Genomic DNA, 18,776 nt, shown 5'->3' with positions numbered 1-18,776 from the left:
TGGCAGAAGAGGGACAACCAGGTCTGGGAGCTGTTTCCACAGACTTCCAGCCATGTTTGAATTCACAATGCCAGCGTTTTACAAGGTCATATGATGGGGCATCACCACCATAAGTTTCTTTCATTTCATCAAAAGTCTCCTTTGGTGTGCATCTTTTTAAATACAAAAACCGGATCACTGGCCCCGTTACACACCTGACTCAGTTCAAACACCTGTAAATCATTAACTACACTTAGTTCAGAGCTGTATTTTGCAACATAACCCATAGAGATGTAAATCATTAACATGCAAAATTTCATCTAGATCAGACAACTGGAAGTGGGTCAGGGGCATTACTTATTGAATGCTTCTCATATCTCAGCCGACAGGCTGCTTGTTTATTCCCATGTTCAAGTAGCAATTTGCATAATTTATGCATAGCTTGTACATTATATGCAACTTGGGGATTATTAAATACTGAGTAAAATTTAGTTCAGATATCCCCCTACTGCCTAATTGGACTTCATTCAAAGTAAGACAATTTTTTTGTGTCTGTTTTTTTTTCCATTGGTGAATTTTGTATTTTGAGGTTCTAATATGCATAATATGCTAATTAGGTATTATTTACATAGAGACAGTGTGTCTCTTTTGATGAATCTTTTCCTTTTGATCCAAAGAACATGTGTGCCAAGTAGAAAGTTTGTACCACAAAATGCAGTGCATAAAAACCTCGAAAATTAATAATTTTTATGTACTAATTGACAGAATTTATGCAAATTAGCTTGTTATTTGCATAAATACAAGATTTATTTTGCATGCTATTTTTCTGCTTGGTCCTTAGACATTTTATATCAAGCTAGACATTTGTTTGACATGAATAAATATTTTTTAATAATATTTAGAAATTGTTCTTAATAATTTGCATAATTATGCAAATTAGGCATTATTTGCATAGCTACAGAGTGTCTCTTTGGATGAAAAATGTTCAATTGCCCCAAGGAACATGTGTGCCAACTAGGACATTTGTACTAAAAAATGCAGCGTTTACCCCCTTAGCAAGTCTACTAGGATGAAAACAAGAACTGTACATAAAGTTACATTCACACACTGATTATTGTGATTACTATGAACAAAGATAAAATTAATTGGTTTAGTGATAAATCCTGAAATACTGGAACACTGAAACTAGTCTGCACTGAAAGTAGTGGCATTTAATCACTAAATCATATATACTTTTCATTGCTGTAATCACCCAAGGCCACTTTCTAAATTTGAATTGAACTTGAACTTAGGGGGGGGGGGGTCCCCTATTTGAAAACTCAAGTGAAATGAAGAATTTTGTGAAATCAAAATGTGTCATGGAAGAAGAGAAACAAATAAAATTTTCACAACTGAATAAAGTAAATTAAAATTAAATAAAGGGAATAAAAAATGCATATCAGGCATAAATATATTTTTCAAAAACAGGTTCCTCCAGCCTCAAGATTTCAAATGGACAACCTCATTTAGAAATGAGCAACACCTAAAATGTTGTGTGAAAGCGGTTAAGAAGTCAATCTGAATGGTCAGTATTTGGCACAGTTCGAGAGATTCAGCAACTTAAACAGTATAAATAAATATCAAATAAAGAAATTCATTGGATGGGAGGTACAAATTGTAACCAATGCTCAGTGTATGCAGAACAAGCACCTACATGTTATACAAGTGCTACTGAAGAAACCAAGGACATTTCAATGAAAAAGCACAAAGGCAGAAGATATACTTTATTCTAATTTACTGGTAATACATTGTCTGCACATTGTCTTACAGTTATAAATAACATGAAATGAAGTTCGGAAATTAAAAATTATTGTAGATTTCTTATATTAGTTTATTTTTTACATTTTTATAGTGTAACTTCTATACAACTTTACAATGTTTGAAAAGTCTTGCGACATACCAGACAATTATAGGTATTGCAAAGGTATTGAAATTTACAACAGCATGGTTTTTATTGGCAAAGCAATTAACTGTACATAAATTCAGTCTTGTAAGGAAACAATTGTGCTCAATATTTCAAAATATGTCTAAGTTTAACAATTCCAGATGATTTCAACATCTATATTGAAACACACATTGAATTTTCATTGGGTGTTGAGTTAATTTTGATAACAGAAGAATTATTAATATCGATATTACTCTCTAAAACAACTAAATTTTCAAAGAACCAGTTTATGTGCAGCACACCAGTAAATTTTCTGAGCAAACAAGGTATTTGACTTGAATCGTGTACATCGCATGGGACAACAATAAAAAATTGCACAATGACAATTTAAACATGAGTTTATCATTTGACATTTCTTTAGAAATTCAGGAGTGATTTAGTGCGACTTGGCAGTGAAATTAAAAATCGCTGTGATTCAACACAATTATATTCAGAATGCATGTACAAGATTAAAACGTTGACATACCCAAGGTAAGGTAAGGTAAGGTAAGGTGAGGTAAGGTAAGGTTTCATACCCAAGAATTAGATCTTGTTACAACAACTTTGTTCTAATGTAGTAATTGTGGAAAAACAGATTTTGATTTATTTCAATGCCTTCCAAGATCACAGCAGATGCTTTTTTTAATAATAAGAATAAATCTGCAAAAAAGACCAGTTTATCCCAATTATCGCAAGAACATGAATAAATGGTGTACTTCAAAATCCATAAAAACAAAATTTAGTACAGATGATAGAATAAAAAGCAAACGACACAGCGTTTTGAAGCATGAGGAATATTTTGCATGTCAATATTTTGATTATGATGGGCATTCTGTGATCTGATTTTTGGAAACTGCCAAGCCATGTTTAGAACTGGAGTTGCACTTCCAATACAGCTAATAATACAATATAAATTTTAATGATTAAAGGGCAGTCTTTTCAGCAAAATTCTTATTTGAAAATCTAGTCTATCTGTGGTTATTTCCTGCATGTGATTGACAAGGATGCTGCAATGGACAGGGCACATAACAAAATGCAAGACCCCTGTTAAATTATTAATGCAAGTAAATTATGCATCACCTTTTTTTTCTTCGATGGGATTATTTTAAACTTGTGAATCAAGCATAAAAACATGTGGATCCAGCAAGTAGTCATTTAGTACATAGACACCAAACCATATAGCTGGCTGGATCTGATGATAGACACCAACACAAGTGTCAATATTTGTACCTGGATATGAAACTGAGTAGTTTGTAGGTTTCCACACAGACAAATATCAAGATGGTTAAAACACACCTTGAGTTCAGTCAGTACCAAACATTTAAGAAATAGAAAAACTACTAAAACTGTCATCTCGATTTGAAAATAAATCATTTTTTTTTACTACTGCATGTAAGCCAGATACAACAGAGAAACTGTATATGAAAAGTATACAGGTCAATGGCAGATACAATTGACAATAGCTAAAATCAAAGCACCAAATGTTGAGTGTGATAGAATTCTAGTTTTTTTTTTCATACTGAAGTACCATTTCCCTTTTCACCACCAGTAAAAGGCAGTTCCCTCTTTTCATCACAAATTCACAAAATAACAAAATAGCAAAAACTGAAAATTTACTCAAAGTTTGTCAGTTGGCTTCAAAATTAGGGTTCATTTCCAGCAATATTGAAGAATTAATTTTCACAAATTTTTGACAAGTTGTGTAAAATATAGGAAAAAAGGTATGTTCGCTGGATTTTATTTTCACTGAATCATTCCTTCAGCGAAAATAGCGAAAATTAATTCCAAGCGAAAATAAAGTATTCTACAGTAGTGGAATAAATTTTTTTTTGTTTGGCGTAATTTGTGTTGACAATTTTTACTTGTTTGCACGTATGTGTGTAATTTTCATGTAAAGTTGTACACACTTAATTAAAACAGCCATTCAAGATACGTAATAAATCACACTATGGCTTGGATATTTACATTGTAAGACACCTCTAATAGAAACTCACATTAAACAAAAAAAAATGAGCAAATATGGTAAAATGGTGTATTAGGGATTACCCCGGTACTAGTAGTAAGAGGTGAAATTTGAAACTTCCTCGTATCCTAAAAAAGAACAATCTGCTGAATCAAGTAGCTGCTATAAAAGAAGGTAGGTAGGTAGGTAGGTAGGTAGGTAGGTTGGTTGGTTGGTCTTTCCAGCAATCCTGTAAGGGTACTCCACCCCCTTCACCCTCAAAATACATTAAAACATTACACGGTGAACGTAACTGCAATATTTAGGGAATTACACATAGACTTAGCCTAGACTCAATACACTGCCTCTCATGCAACGCCAAGGAATGATGGTCAATGAACACAATCACTTATAAATGTCGCTATAAATGTTATTAGTTAATGTAAGATCCCATGTTCTAGAGAATTCCCAGCATGCAACACTTAAAATGGCAAATGAAGAGACAGTATTTTATTTCTTCTTGTTTAACTGTTAATTGTTCAAATACATTTGCTTGGCTAATTAGACAAACTGATCATCCAAGTTCTAAGTCACTGTCTCACAGAAAAAAGATTCTATGCTATTAAAAAAGTCTGTTTACTATTAATTACCAAGCCGGCAGGCAATTAGCCTAGAAGATAAAATACAACTTACAGACAAAATAATAAATTTCACTTGGTGAATGCTAGATTTCTAAATGAATGTTATAAATTTGTTTTTCTTTTTGATAAAAACAAAAAAAATAACTGGTGATATGTAAATAATGTCTCGTTATTAAACAGAAATAACATTTTGTAGAATACTTTTAATGAAAATGATACATATATGCATTATAATTTAAAGCAAAGGAATGTTCAACAGTTCAGTTTTGTCAATTACTAATATAAAAATTGCTGTCACTGCAGGTTATGGTAGGTCAGTGTCAAGTGATAGTTAGACTCAACTAACAAATACCAACCATTGAATGTAATTTATACCAATGAGTTATGCAGGGTGCTTTGACCTATGACACAACTTGCATACAACAAACACAGTACATACATTACATTTTTCTCATAAACTTAAAAGCAGAAACAAACAATCAAAAGCCAGCAATGCACATGCACTGTGGCATACAGTGTTCTATGGTAATTAATGAACATAATGATTAAAATGCACCCTGTTTTTTCTTGAGACAAATTGAAAAAAACAACAAATGTTTATTGCATATCAACAGTGCAGAGAACACATACTCTGGGTGCAAATACAATACCACTATGGACACTACATATAATGGCACATGTCAAAAAACAAACAAACCCAGATCTGCCTCGTTTTGTACATGCACAATCGGACTACTGTAATCTGTGCAGTAATTTTTCTTATTTTATCTATCGCTGTTTAACATTATGAATGCACAACATCTTTATTTCCTTTACCGGTAATATATTATCTAACAGCAGAAAACATTTTATTTGGGTAACTTCCTCCACATATATATATATATAAATTACATTTCCCTTGAAACCTTGAAATAAAACAAACACATTGACGCATTCCATCTTCAGCTCAATTTCTTCACCGTTGATAATCATCTGTGAACTGTGAATAAGTAGCAGTGCTTGTTGCTGTTACTTCTGCAGAGAAGACTGCCACCAGAGGGCGGTAGATACATACAGATAGTAGATACAATGATGATTCCGGATAAAATAACTTGCTGCGACACAGTAATCCACACCTAAGATATCTCCTCCATATAACTGATTACATGTGATCAAAATAATAAATATATCTCAAACAGATTGTTGAGCAGCTTAATAACAAAGTAATAATTTCTTCACTGTTTTAAGAGCACAAGTAAAGTGAGGCATGCATGGTTGTCACCCAATATCAATACAAATTGCTTTGCAGAATTTTCCAGTTGCAGGCTTCCTAGCCTGCAAAAAAAGCTATTGAAGTGACTCACACCCACTGATCAGTTCTCCACTGGTGTTGGGTTCTGCGGAGACACAACAATCTGAACGATGAAACCCTTGGGTATCTTTGCGTCTTCTATTTTAGTTTTATCATTAAGTAATCGACCAGAGAAAAACCACCTTTGTCGTGACGGTTCAATGCCTTCTTCTGTATGAATCTTACGTTTGACTTGTAAAACAGTATCTGTGGTCCGTACAGTCATTTTCCTGTCTTTGTTTGTTGATAAGCGTAATCTAATAGTGGTTTCCACACCGCCTGTGTTGATAGGCTCCATGTCCCCAGCATCCGATTCACTAGTTTCTTCAATCATGTTAATTGGTGGGCTAAGACAGTACACCGGCAGCACATACCGGTTTCCTAATTCATCATAGCAGTCTGTCAATGTGCCTGTAAAAGTTCATAGAAATTCTATTTGAAACTCACAAGCTCCAACTATTGAATACTTGAGTCAAATTCATTTCTCTGTTTGTATATTACAAACTAATAGACCCGTTTTTTTTTTTTTTTACTGTGAGATCCCTGGTATTGAACATAAAAATAGGACATAGAAAGGTCATAGCGTTGTAGTAGCCAACAAACACACTAGTTGCATGATGATTATCCAAAAGCACCTATATGTATGTACCGAATTAGTGGTTGGTTGGTACATTGGTGGAAAAGCTAAAAATTAACTAATGCAACCAAAATTAATCATGTGCATTAAAATCTAAAATTGGCTAATTAATATGCAAATTTTCATGAATTCTATCAATCTGCAAAAATCATTAATAAGTAGTGAAACTTTCACTGGAATCCTAAAGGCACATAATCACACTAAACTTCACAGAATTTTCCTTGCAGTGAAAAAGTCAACAGTATACAGTGCACCCATGTTTCCAACTGTAGTGTATATTATACCTACCATTTGGACATGTAATGTTAGCACCATCTATGATTGCTTGTGCTAATGCATGATCTCCATTTTCTAATGCTTGAGCCGCTGCTTTCAGAGCATCCCATATCTCTTTCCTTCCTTCAAATGCTGGAGCAGTATCCCAGAATTCATCTCGTTTGCTTCGCAACTGTCCAACTGTTAATGGAACATCGCTTTTCCACTTTGGTTTTTCTTGTTTTAGAGGTTGATTACGACCAAGTGGCACTGGAAAATATGGTTAAGATTCAAAGTAAGTACACATAACAAGGTGTACTATATAAAGACTTTCCTAGCTGTAAAGAAAAGTACCGATGTGTGTGAGTGTAAATGTACTATGTGCTGAAAGCAACATAAAAACATACATGTATTAAAAACTTTTAAATTATGTTTTTTGTTGGTTGCAATTAGTCCCACATGTCATATGCTCAGACTGCATATGTCTTGTTGATTGATTTTAATCCAAGCGATTGAATTTACAATGCAAATGGAGTGTAACTTAACATTTAGCTTGTTCTATGTTGGTTTAAATAAGTTGAGATTATATTTATGCCATGCAAAGGTTACACCCAACTACAATGTACACTCCATTTCCATACTAGTACTCTGCAAGACATTGAATACTTAATACTACTATTCTATTCTGATATTTGTTTGTGAGAGTAGAAACCTCACACTTTAATTTTGTCACAGAAACCATACTCCTTTATTCCTCAGTATTTCTGGAAATGAACCCTAATTTTGGAGCCAACAGACACTCACAAAATTTGGCTTAAATTTGAAGGAAAGTGCAGACTATGAACAGAACTATTTTGTGAATTTGTGATGAAGAGAGGGAACTGGTGGTGAAAATTTTAAGGGTAATACAATGTGCAAACCTGACCTACCAACCAAAGATCTTTAAGTTGCAAACTTAGAGAGCTTATCAGTTACTGCTTTCTACTGCAGGTGTACAAATTATAAATGTGTTCACATCTGTTTCCCTTTACATAGAACTACCATCCACCAGGGTAAGAGAAAAACACAAACATGTGCAAATACTGTACAGCAAAAAAAAGTTTAAATGCACTTTGAATTTGAAAAGAACATATCAGACATAATGACATGAACACAAAACATGCCATATAAGCCATTCGCAATATTTTAAGTTAATGTTTTCACTTTCCAATTACTTCAAACTATAATTCGCAGGCAGATCAGGTTATCATGTAAACCTGTAATACCTCACACTGTGTACACTGGTGCAAGCATAACCCTCTGTACATGTAAGCACTCCAATTTCTCAGCTTGGTCTTCACAAAGCGGTATATAAACATACTTGGGAAGACTCTTGATACGTGTATCATATACTACATGTATATTCATGACCACTTATTCACACTGCTCAGTAAACTGATATGGTAGAGTGGTACTTGTGACTGTATTTTTCTCTATAACAAGCATTTAAAATGCGCAGTCCCTGATTGATATTATCAGTAGTTCAGAACAAGTCACAGGTAGATACATGTTCACCAATGGATCGATGCATCATCTGTGTGCCAACATTGAACAGATTCAGTCAGAGCAACCAGCATGAATACCATAAAAAAAACAAAATGGCCACCAGTCGCCCATTTTTGTTCAAATTTCACAAAAAAATATATAAGAAAATGTGATTTCATTGTGGTCTATGGAAATTGCTAAAATGGCATTTTATGAATATTACTAAATTTACAGTTTTTCTCAAATTGACAGTAAACCACAAATTCACATAGAATACTTTATTTTAGCTGGAATAAATTTTCGCTGAAACGACTTTTCAGGTGTTTTGTATGGAAATTATTTTCACTGATTTTTGACGAGTTGAATGTAAAATATAGAAAAAAAAGGTATATTCACTGGATTTTATTTTCACTGAATCATTCCTTCAGCGAAAATAGCGAAAATTAATTCCAAGCAAAAATAAAGTATTTCACAGTACTGTTGACTAATACTAAAACAAATAGTTGTAGACAGATTTCAACATAAAATATTGCTACTGTTAAACTCAACAACAAATCATTCTACTTTTAAAGAAAGAAAGAGGAGTCTGTGAGTGGAGGAAATATCTGTGATGCTTTTTCATACATGTACTAAAACCTGTAGATTAATGTAACAAAGCAGTATAAATCAAATTATACCCATCTTAGCACTGTACCCTGGGTAAGATTCATTATAGTTGAATAAGGTTACAATAGCATGAGGGGACATAAAATGTTTTACCATAAATCACAAATGTACAAATGTATATGGTTAGAATTGTTTAGAATATTTTGAAGTAACAACATTTTGCACAAAATCATGAAATTAATAACACCATCACCAGCAGATTTATTATTTCGCAAAAATCCATGTCAATTTTTTGTTGGCAAAGATTGACCGAAAAATTGTGGTCAATTTCATCATATATCATGCATGCACTTATGTAAATAATGAGGTGGGTCTTTTGTTAAAAATACATGTCAGTCATATTTTAATGATCAACTGTACAATATATGCTATTTTTTGAGCATGTGCTTCAATTAGAAATACTCTTCTAATATTACTTTTTTAAAGGTCAATTTCTGCTTGTACATGTACAACAGTTTTCTCATGTTGTTGGCAGAGAACGACTGATTCAGTTACTCTTTGACCTAAAACGAGCTGGCAAGCCAACCATGAGCCGTCGATTACATGAAAAATGATAATGTGGCAACTTTGTACATTTTTGTATTATTTTAAATTGTAGTAAGAAATAAAGGAGAAAATGACAAAAACACAATCCAAAAACCCTAGTGACGATGCACAAAAATTTGACATTTTTTTTAAAGAAACTAATGCAACTGAACGTCGTATATAATGTACAAGGTAAAACGTGTTGTCTACGTCAAGTGGAATGTGACAAAAGTACTACAGTGCACAAAGTATAGGGATGTATAATCAGGTATTCTGTAAAGAAGCATATTAGTAGTACATGTACAATGTATATGCCTTTTGGGAAAAAAGTGGCAGATAAAAAAAAGATAATAAACTATATGAACAGGTTTTAAAACAGACAAAGATTATTAAAATGTCAAACTGAACAAGAATTAAGTTTTCAAATTTCCAGGTTTTTCATCACAAAAACTGCTTGGCTAATCAAATAATGTATTTGAAATTAATATCTAAATTGGAGAATGCCAGTTTCTCTCCCTTTATAAATTGCCCTCCCCTCACTCCTACCCCTCCCCGCTGAATTCCATGACAAAAATAGGACAAAACATTTCAATTATATACAGCAGAACAATACCATATTCGTTTTATCAATAATGCCAGCACTTATGTAAATTACAGAAGTTTCTACATTCCAAATGAGTAAAAAACAAATGCACCTCTATTGGATAAAATACAGTTCTGCAACTGCTTTTTTTATTATTCATTTTTTAATTTATTTTATTCCGAGATCAGTATACGATATATATAGAGAGAGAGCCTAGAACCAAAACACACAATAAAACAACGGTCATAAGTGAAACAGAATTCAATATTAAAAGACACAGAGTGTATAAATTGATTTTAGACAACAGGTTAACTTTATATTACTCTAGGGATATAATTAAAATTCACATACTGTGAAATACTTTATTTTAGCTGGAATAAATTTTTGCTGAGAAGGCTATTTGGGTGTTTTGTATTGAAATTATTTTCACTGATTTTTGATGAGTTGAATGTAAAATACAGGAAAAAAGGTACATTTGCTGGTATTTATTTTACAGTAGTCATTACACAGTACATGTACAACTAAATTCAACAGATTAATTACTAGCACATTATCAGTAAATTTTTCAGGTAATACAGATACTGTACGAAACAAATCCATCAGCAACATAATTGTCTGTCTTTTTCACTCCCTAGGCATGTCAACTCCAATGACACTGAACTTGAATGCTTCATTCATGGAGACAAGAAACTCACTCAAGCAAGATTATGATATATCAGTACGAGATTTTCAGTCGATTTCGAGTCACTCTATGACAGCCATGTTCACAGGAATCGTACAATAATTACATGAAACACTGAAATACTCACATATCAGTGAGATAGGGACCCAAATACTTATCACTGTTAATTTTAATTAAAAACGATTTTAAAAATAACAAGCATTGATAATGTATTAGCTGTAGTCGATGTAAATGTTCAGTACAAGTGACATGTAGAAATGAAAGATCAATGTTTTTTTTAACACTAACACAGATTATAGATTGTGTTACTGTCAGTATAGTACCTACGTGGAAACTTTGAACTGAATTGGACTATATCTTACAGAGGAAATAGCATGAAAGAAAAACGCAGTCAGTCGTGTATTGTTATTCAGGTATCTGAAAAAAAAATTTGGCTTGCACTGTAACCTAATATGTAAGGTCATCATACAAAGTTTGATTGAAAGTTCCTATTCAATTTTGAACTGAATCATGCCATATCGCCTTGTTCAGCTCCAAGAAACAGTTCCGGACATGTTACAGAATGTGATTTTACGTTTTTTTTTGACAAAATGGTCACCATTTCGACAAATTTTATCAAATCACTAGACAAAACATGTTGTTGTGTTACCTTGCAGTATACTACCTATGTACAAACTTTCAAGTGAATCAGGCCATATCTTTCAGAGGAATCGGCACAAAAAAATGAAAAAAAAAATGGCTGGACCGAATCTCAAAAAAAAAAGTGACGTGCACCTATAACCTAATACATGTATGCATGATCACCATACAAAGTTTGTTTGAGAAACTCCGAGAAACAGTTTCGGACACGTTTAAATATCAGAATTTAGCAAATTTGAGGGACAAAATGGCTGCCAGTTAGCCATATTTAATCGAAACATAACGAAAATTGGCGTGCATATGTAGGTCATCATTCGTCTGAACGGGGACTAAAAATAACTTAATAGTAAGTCTTTGATGATGACTAAAACAAGTTATAGGTACTTTATTACTAGGTATACAGGGCAGTTGCATGTATTGATGCTCTCGCCAATTAACAGGAGATTATCTCTTGTTGGTGTCACCCGTTGACCATCTCACTTCTGTGATATTCTATCATGACTGGACCTACAATCTTTGGAAACAGCAAAAATGTCCGCTCGGGAAGACCAGTAAGAAAGCAGCAACAAATCTGTGCCCATCCATGCTGACAGATGACACTTATTTTCAAGATCATTAGTTCATCTACTTCTGACTTCTGAGATGCCATCATTTGAATAGAATGTAATTTGAAGAAGGTGATAGATGGCATGGTCAGGGCAATGTCAGGGCCCAGTCCTATCTCAGCTGAACTCTAAATTTATTGAACCAAAGTTAACTATTTTTTGGGCTCGGATAAAATGATGTCACATAAACAAGACATATTTTGTTAATTATAAATTTCACAATTATAATTATTACAGTACAATGTAATGCTGATTTACCAGAGAGATTTTTGTCTGTTTTATACAACTGAATTATTTATTTTATATTTTTTTTCAAAAATGTTGATTGAGTAATGTAGCCAAATAAAAATTAACACGGAAATTATAGAAAAATGCATACAAATAAAAAAAACACTTCATATTTCAGAATTGCATGGAGCTGAATACAAGTGGATCAATTACATTCTTGTTGCAAATTTGGTAATTTTTAAAAATATTTTTGACAATCAGTACAAAATGTTTTGCCACAGAAAATATATTTCATATTAGAATGTCATGTTTTCTATATTAAACTGAAAAATAAACGGCAAGTTAATGTGCTATCTCTGTACCAACCATCTACAAACACAAGCACCTGCCGCTCCTCTAACAAAGACAACAAAATTATGTAAAGAACTAGTGGCTAGTGGTCAGATATTTTTTGTTGGGGTTTAATAATTTGTGACTAATCTAACTAAATTTCACAAAAGCCATGGTAGCCATGGTAACCAAGGCATATAGAAACCTCACAATAATTGTCATTGCTTCAAACTCACAACAATAGCTTCACATGAAATTGAAGCGTTTCACAGTTGCTGTGTTTTTGACTAAATTTTTTAGCGTGCAAGGAAAAATTAAATGAGACATGGCACTACAACATTCTGTAAAATAAGGTGACCCACAGATGACCTCTAAACAGGTCACTACAACACCTGTCACAGGTGGGCAAGAAAATAATCTGTTGATCTATTAAGGGAGTTGCATGCTTAGTGTAAATAATCAATTAATTCTAGTTTGTTGAATCATGACGTGCATTGCTTGTATTTCTAGTGTTACAGAATGTGCTATAACGAGGATATTAAAACTAAATGGATAATTAGTTTGGTGGCTTACAACATTGAGAAATTAGAAAAAAAAATTATGCATATTTTCTAATATGCACAGATGTGTATTAAAAATGTATAGTGTTTATGATATATGATATATGTAAGCAAAATGTTATTTAGGCCAAACGAGTGGTTCTTGAAAAGTTATAATAGCTATGTGTACAAGACAGGCATCAGTTTTATCAAGATTGACCTACAGATGTCATAATTACATGCAAGTCAAAGTACTTTTTGTCTGCCATCTAATCCCTATACATAGCTGATTATTGCACTTTCTATTTCAATAATTTGCAATCTAGCTTGGTGAGAAAAGTGATTATGGGTAATCATTAAACAATAGATAAAGCACATTTAAAAGGGTTTGTTCAATATAATTAATTTGGTGTGCCTGAAAAAGTCAACATATTATTCATTTTTATCGGAGGTATGAAAGTGAGATACAGATTTAAACAGTAGAGAAATGTCAAAATTCCTTTTTTTTTTATCACGCGTGATGTCATGACATTTTTTTTAACCAAAATGGCCTGCAGTTGGCCATTTTGAATGCATTTGAAACCAAAGAAAACTTAGAAAGAACTCCCGTGTTCTGAAAGTATTGGAGACACATTGAAATTAATTCAAAATTTAAGATTTGCTTTTCAAATGAGAAGCTTAGCAACTAATATGTGTCTTCTATTTGAGATGCACAACTTGGAAACAATGTGATTCACACTATCAAAATTTATAATACATGTACATATAAAAAATACATTTGAATTTTCATCCATGGTATTAGTCTAATTCCAGAGCACCTCTGTGATAAATTCAATTTAAATCTGATTTTTTTAGATATTAGAAAAGGGCTAATAATAGATAATCAATATGCATGTTTATCAACATTTAACTAATCATGTCTGTGGGTTATCGCAATGAACCAAATGAATTATTATACAAATTAAGCAATTATTATGCATAGATTTAGGTTAGCATATTGTTTCAGTGCGCCAAAAAATTATGAAGTATTATGCAAATTAGGTAATTAAAATGCACTGATGTTAACCCAAAACTAATCAGGTCTGTGCATTGCCCTAGAACATCTATGTACCAAGATTCATTGAAATAGGATAATTAGTACTTACGATATCAGTGTAAAAGCCATAAATTAACTAATTATGTAAATTATTGATTATTATGCACACATTATTACTCAAAATTATTCAGGTCTCTGAATTGTTCTAGAGCATCTATCTATGAGTTGATTAATTATGCAAATTAAGTAATTATAAATATTTTAGTCTGTGCATTGTCATATGTATCTATTTAAGTTTTATTCAAATGTGCTGATTAGTACCTGAGATATCAGTTGAAAAGATGAAAAATAGACTAATCATTATGCAAATTAGGTAATTAATATGCATGGATTATCTAATCCATGCATAATCAAATCTAATCAAATCTGCGCATTGACCTTGAACATCTGTGCACCAAGTTTCATCAAAAACATTTGTATGGTTCTTGAGGTATTGGTGGAACAGTCGGACACACACACACATACATACAGACACACTAACTGCAAAGACTCCCATTGTGTGCTTCGCACACGGGAGTCAAAATCCCAGTCTTGTTATTCTTTACATGGTATCAGTAGCACAGCAGAACCTAATGTGCGAGTATCAATTTTCCAGATGAGCTTCCATTGGGAAGGCAATTCCCCTAGTTTATTGATGGCCTAGTGTGTATGCTACTTGTTAAAGACCCCATAAACTATTTGAACTCTGAGTAGAACTAATTGTTGCTACACACTTTGTTTCAGTCAACAAGTTACAGGTGTCTAATTCATACCAGTCATATCATGTTTGGGCCCTAGTAGACAGTGGCATCCCTTAGAAATAGTTGTTTTGATATGCTCCTAAAATTGTGACCATCCTTCTGAGAGTGACAGATATTGAGATGGATGGTGGCACATTCCATTCTGAGCTGATAGGTTGTTTACATGTATGACAACAGCGACTGAAATAAAGAAATCGAGCAATTGTCACTAGCTCATAAATTCAGTATTAAAGGGCGATGGTCGTTGCACTGCACATGTGCAACATTTGTGTTGATAAACATTAATTTTCCCACAATCCAATGCGCTCTTCTAATGGAAATCACAAATGCGAATTTTGACCTGGGCATGACTTGCACTAATTACCGCCGATGACTCCTTTGATACCTTTCATTCACCTAAAAAATATCTAATTAAAGCTTGGTACTCGTTGATCTGCACAACAGTCAAAGCCACCATCTTTGTTTATATGAGACCCATACTGTACATCTCGCACATGAGTGGCATGACGACTACCGCCTTTAAGCCTGTCAAGTGTTTAATCCATGACCAATTGTTACCATGTAAAGCAGCACTATCTCAGAGCATGCTTGAACTGAAATTGCTAGTGTTTAGCCTTTTAACCACCACTTTCCTCTTTTCATTACAAATTCACAAAATAGTCTAGACTTTCCTTCAGTAGATCGGGACAAAATTAGTTCCAAAATTAGGGTTCATTTTCAGAATCATTGAAGAACATTTGGGCAAGAATGTCTGGTGGTGAAAAGGTTCCATTTTATAGCGGAAACCATAGTTGAACTCACTGACTGTATCATTACAGTATCTTTTGAATCTTGTGGTGTAACTTTATTTGATGCAAAGAGAATCAATCCCTTATATCCATTTATTACCAGAGTGTACTGTCTTGTAGTATTTTATCTACCGCATAGTTAGTGTTATTCATTAAAACGTTTTGATACATGAATTGAATAATTTGTGTCTTCAGTATATTTTATCCGATAGGAAGTTACCTCTCCTCTGTCGTAATTGGGTCCTCCCATCACCCTCATGTAGTGTACAATTAAGTCTTTATCATACACGTAAGCGGAGCTAGACCTACATGTAGGTAATTTGGGAGGCAATGGTTTTGATACATCACTCAGCTACAAGTGATTTCCAACAAAATCCAAGATCCGCTCTCCAGTTCCCTAAAGAAGTTTGGGGTACTGTCTAAATATCCAGTACCACACGTAATATTACTGGGTTGTTGTGGAACATACACACCTCTGGTATTTTGTTAAGAGTTATGTATTCATTACAATCTGCACTCCAACTTTGTGGTTTTAAACTAATTTTCAAGTTGCAGCATTGTAACACAAAGCGCAGATATTAATAGGATTTTAACAGTATTGAAACATGCAATATACACATTTAAAAAAAACTCTGAGCAAATATGAATAAAGCCACTGTGGGTCATAGGTCAATATTCTGATTACTACCCAGCTGTTGGTATGGCTTCAATAATACTTCATTCAAGATTAATTACAATCTGATATTTTAAGTAATGCTGCTAAAACTACCTTGAGTCAGGCCGTGAGTCTCACTCTTAATGAATGTTTACTTTGCAATCAGAGAGCAGATAAACCTGGCATATAAGTAAGCTATACCATACCACAGTATTTTAAGGTCTATGGCTATACACAAATTTAACACATAACACAATAAGTAAATAACCAAGGTTTGTCTATGGTCAAAATAAATTATAATATACCCAAGTTTTCACTTGAGTACATGGTTTCATTCAGTTTCACGGTGGTTCTGACAAGTTTTAATACTTATTGTATAATACTTTATTTCAGATGGAATTCATTTTCGCTGAAATATCTATTTGGGTGTTTCGTATGGCGCTAATTTTCCTTGATGTTTGATATTTGATAAAGACAACACTAATTGAACATTTCATGTACACACATGTTTTTTTTTATAGTACGTTTTTTATATTGGACAACATCACAGCGTTCATGTCCGCATGGATTCAACTCATTGCAGTGAGTTAGCTTTATCAAAGGGCCAAGAAGTATGTAAAGTTGTGACTTCATACCGCCGTCAACACCTTGAGTCATGCTGTCATCACCATTTGTATCTTTAACAGTCAATCAAATACATGATGAGACAAAACATTAGTTATTCTACTTCAAAACTGCCGGCAAAGCACAATAGAATTTTTGGGAGCCATCCAACTACCTTGACTTAGCCGAAACCACGACTTACTGAGGCACGACTTAGAAAGGGGTTACTGTATTTGATTTGTGATTGAATATGGACATAAATTCAATGGAATTCAAGGAAACCTGCATAGACTTGTGATTGATGGGTGTTATCAAAAGAGATTTTTTATGTAGCGCATGGGACTTGTGGTAAATGTTTCATGAATTTCCATAAAAAAAAAATGAACATGCTTATATGGAACAGAGTGTGTAAAATTATAAAATAAATACAGAAAGTGTTTGGACTATTTTATCACTTTCACAGATTTATGTAGTAGTTTTATGTTTCAATGTTTCAACTATTTTTTGATGAGGTGGTCATTAACCTTTAAAAGGTTCTGTGAGACATCATGTGACATAACACAATGTTATGTTTGACAGGCATTGTCACTGGTTTCAATTAATATTGCTTTTAAGTTGTCCAATTTACCGGTATACATGTATTTGAAAATCTTTTTTGGCCTTTTGAAAAATATGTAACTTTTAATAAATGTAGGCACTATAAAATCAAAAATGCGAAACACAGTAAAAGGTGAATAAACTCATTATGAAAATATAAGTGGCAGGTGAAAACATTGAGCTCAACTTTAATCCCATTTTCGAGGCTTGCTCTCATAAATGTAAAATTCATTCGTTTATGTTCGGAAGTTTTAAAATTACAAATGCCCTGAATGACAAAAAGTCTTGTCAATAAATCAGTCAAAGAAAATGCCAGTCTTTATATACCATGAAGCAATAAAAAAGAACAAAATGAAGGGTTATGTGAGCCTATGTTAGACAAGGGTGTATTATTGAATGGTTTGACGTCTGAAGTTGATCAATAGATTTAACACGGCAAGTGCATTAATGTTGGCAATATTCAGAATTATAGTAGTTGTAGAGAGATCAAACATGCATCATCACGGATCAGTGAGTGTTTCTTCATCACAATGATCTTTCGATTGCACCGAGACTTCGGTCTAGTTCCTCTTTTTTGAAGAAAATATACCGCAGACTCAAACATGAATTATATGCGAATGTGTATCGGGCACAGACAAATATAGAAATTGGAGACAATAGAAGCGATGAACGGCATAAACATGACAGGTAATCAAAACAATAAACAAAACGATCATTCATCAGTCAAAATACGATCATTCAATAAAAGATTGAAAAGAAAAGTCCCCAAAGACGAGTTTCTTACTTGATCCTGCTACTGCATTGTCGCTCGATTCTACACCACCGTCACTTCGGTCTTGTGATGAACTTACACATCCTCCCATGGTGGTTCGGGAGGTCAATTTAAAAAATGTCACCAATTATTTTTATTTGGTGTCATTTATCCACTGTATATTATCTGTGTTGACGCCGATCGGCAGTACCAAGTCGCTGGCCATACGGTGACGTCAGGTTTAAATGCCCTTAACTCTAGAAATAAAATCACTCAATATGAAAACATTTCGAGTATATTTAGAAAAAGTAAAACGTTTTATCTATGACTCAACATAACAGTAAAATATCATAACTTTGAGTGTACCGAAGCAAATATGTTAAATTTGTATATTCATTTGTTCGGATTTATTCTAAAGGAAAGTCAACGTACCAATTTCCTTCAAGCTGCGTGGTTCTAAAAGATCTTCCAAGCAATC

General features: G+C 33.3%; 1 protein-coding gene across 1 annotated transcript; it reads right to left on the bottom strand.

The window, feature by feature from the left end:
- Nucleotides 1-1,713: 1,713 nt before the first annotated feature.
- Nucleotides 1,714-18,775, bottom strand: LOC100372168 (ubiquitin domain-containing protein 2-like). The gene is made up of 4 exons (XM_002735261.4): nucleotides 18,731-18,775; nucleotides 18,332-18,555; nucleotides 6,781-7,017; nucleotides 1,714-6,266 (listed from the first exon to the last, which is right to left on the bottom strand). The coding sequence occupies exons 2-4, from the start codon at nucleotides 18,408-18,410 to the stop codon at nucleotides 5,878-5,880; spliced, it is 705 nt and encodes a 234-aa protein (XP_002735307.1). The 5' UTR covers nucleotides 18,411-18,555; nucleotides 18,731-18,775; the 3' UTR covers nucleotides 1,714-5,877.
- Between the last annotated feature and the right edge of the window lies 1 nt (nucleotide 18,776).

This window comes from Saccoglossus kowalevskii, chromosome 10 (assembly GCF_978046115.1).
Source record: "Saccoglossus kowalevskii chromosome 10, keSacKowa6.1, whole genome shotgun sequence".
NCBI classification, from domain to species: domain Eukaryota; kingdom Metazoa; phylum Hemichordata; class Enteropneusta; family Harrimaniidae; genus Saccoglossus; species Saccoglossus kowalevskii.
Note: the sequence above shows the minus strand (reverse complement) of the source record. Positions and strands in the feature narration are given on the sequence as shown.

Bases quoted from the DNA above. Each gene is read 5' to 3' on its own strand.
- LOC100372168 (XM_002735261.4), bottom strand. From the start codon at position 18,410: ATGGGAGGATGTGTAAGTTCATCACAAGACCGAAGTGACGGTGGTGTA. The intron at 7,018-18,331 runs GTAAGAAACTCG...CATATTTTCCAG, and splicing joins CAATGCAGTAGCAGGATCAA to TGCCACTTGGTCGTAATCAA. The intron at 6,267-6,780 runs GTAGGTATAATA...GAACTTTTACAG, and splicing joins TAACATTACATGTCCAAATG to GCACATTGACAGACTGCTAT.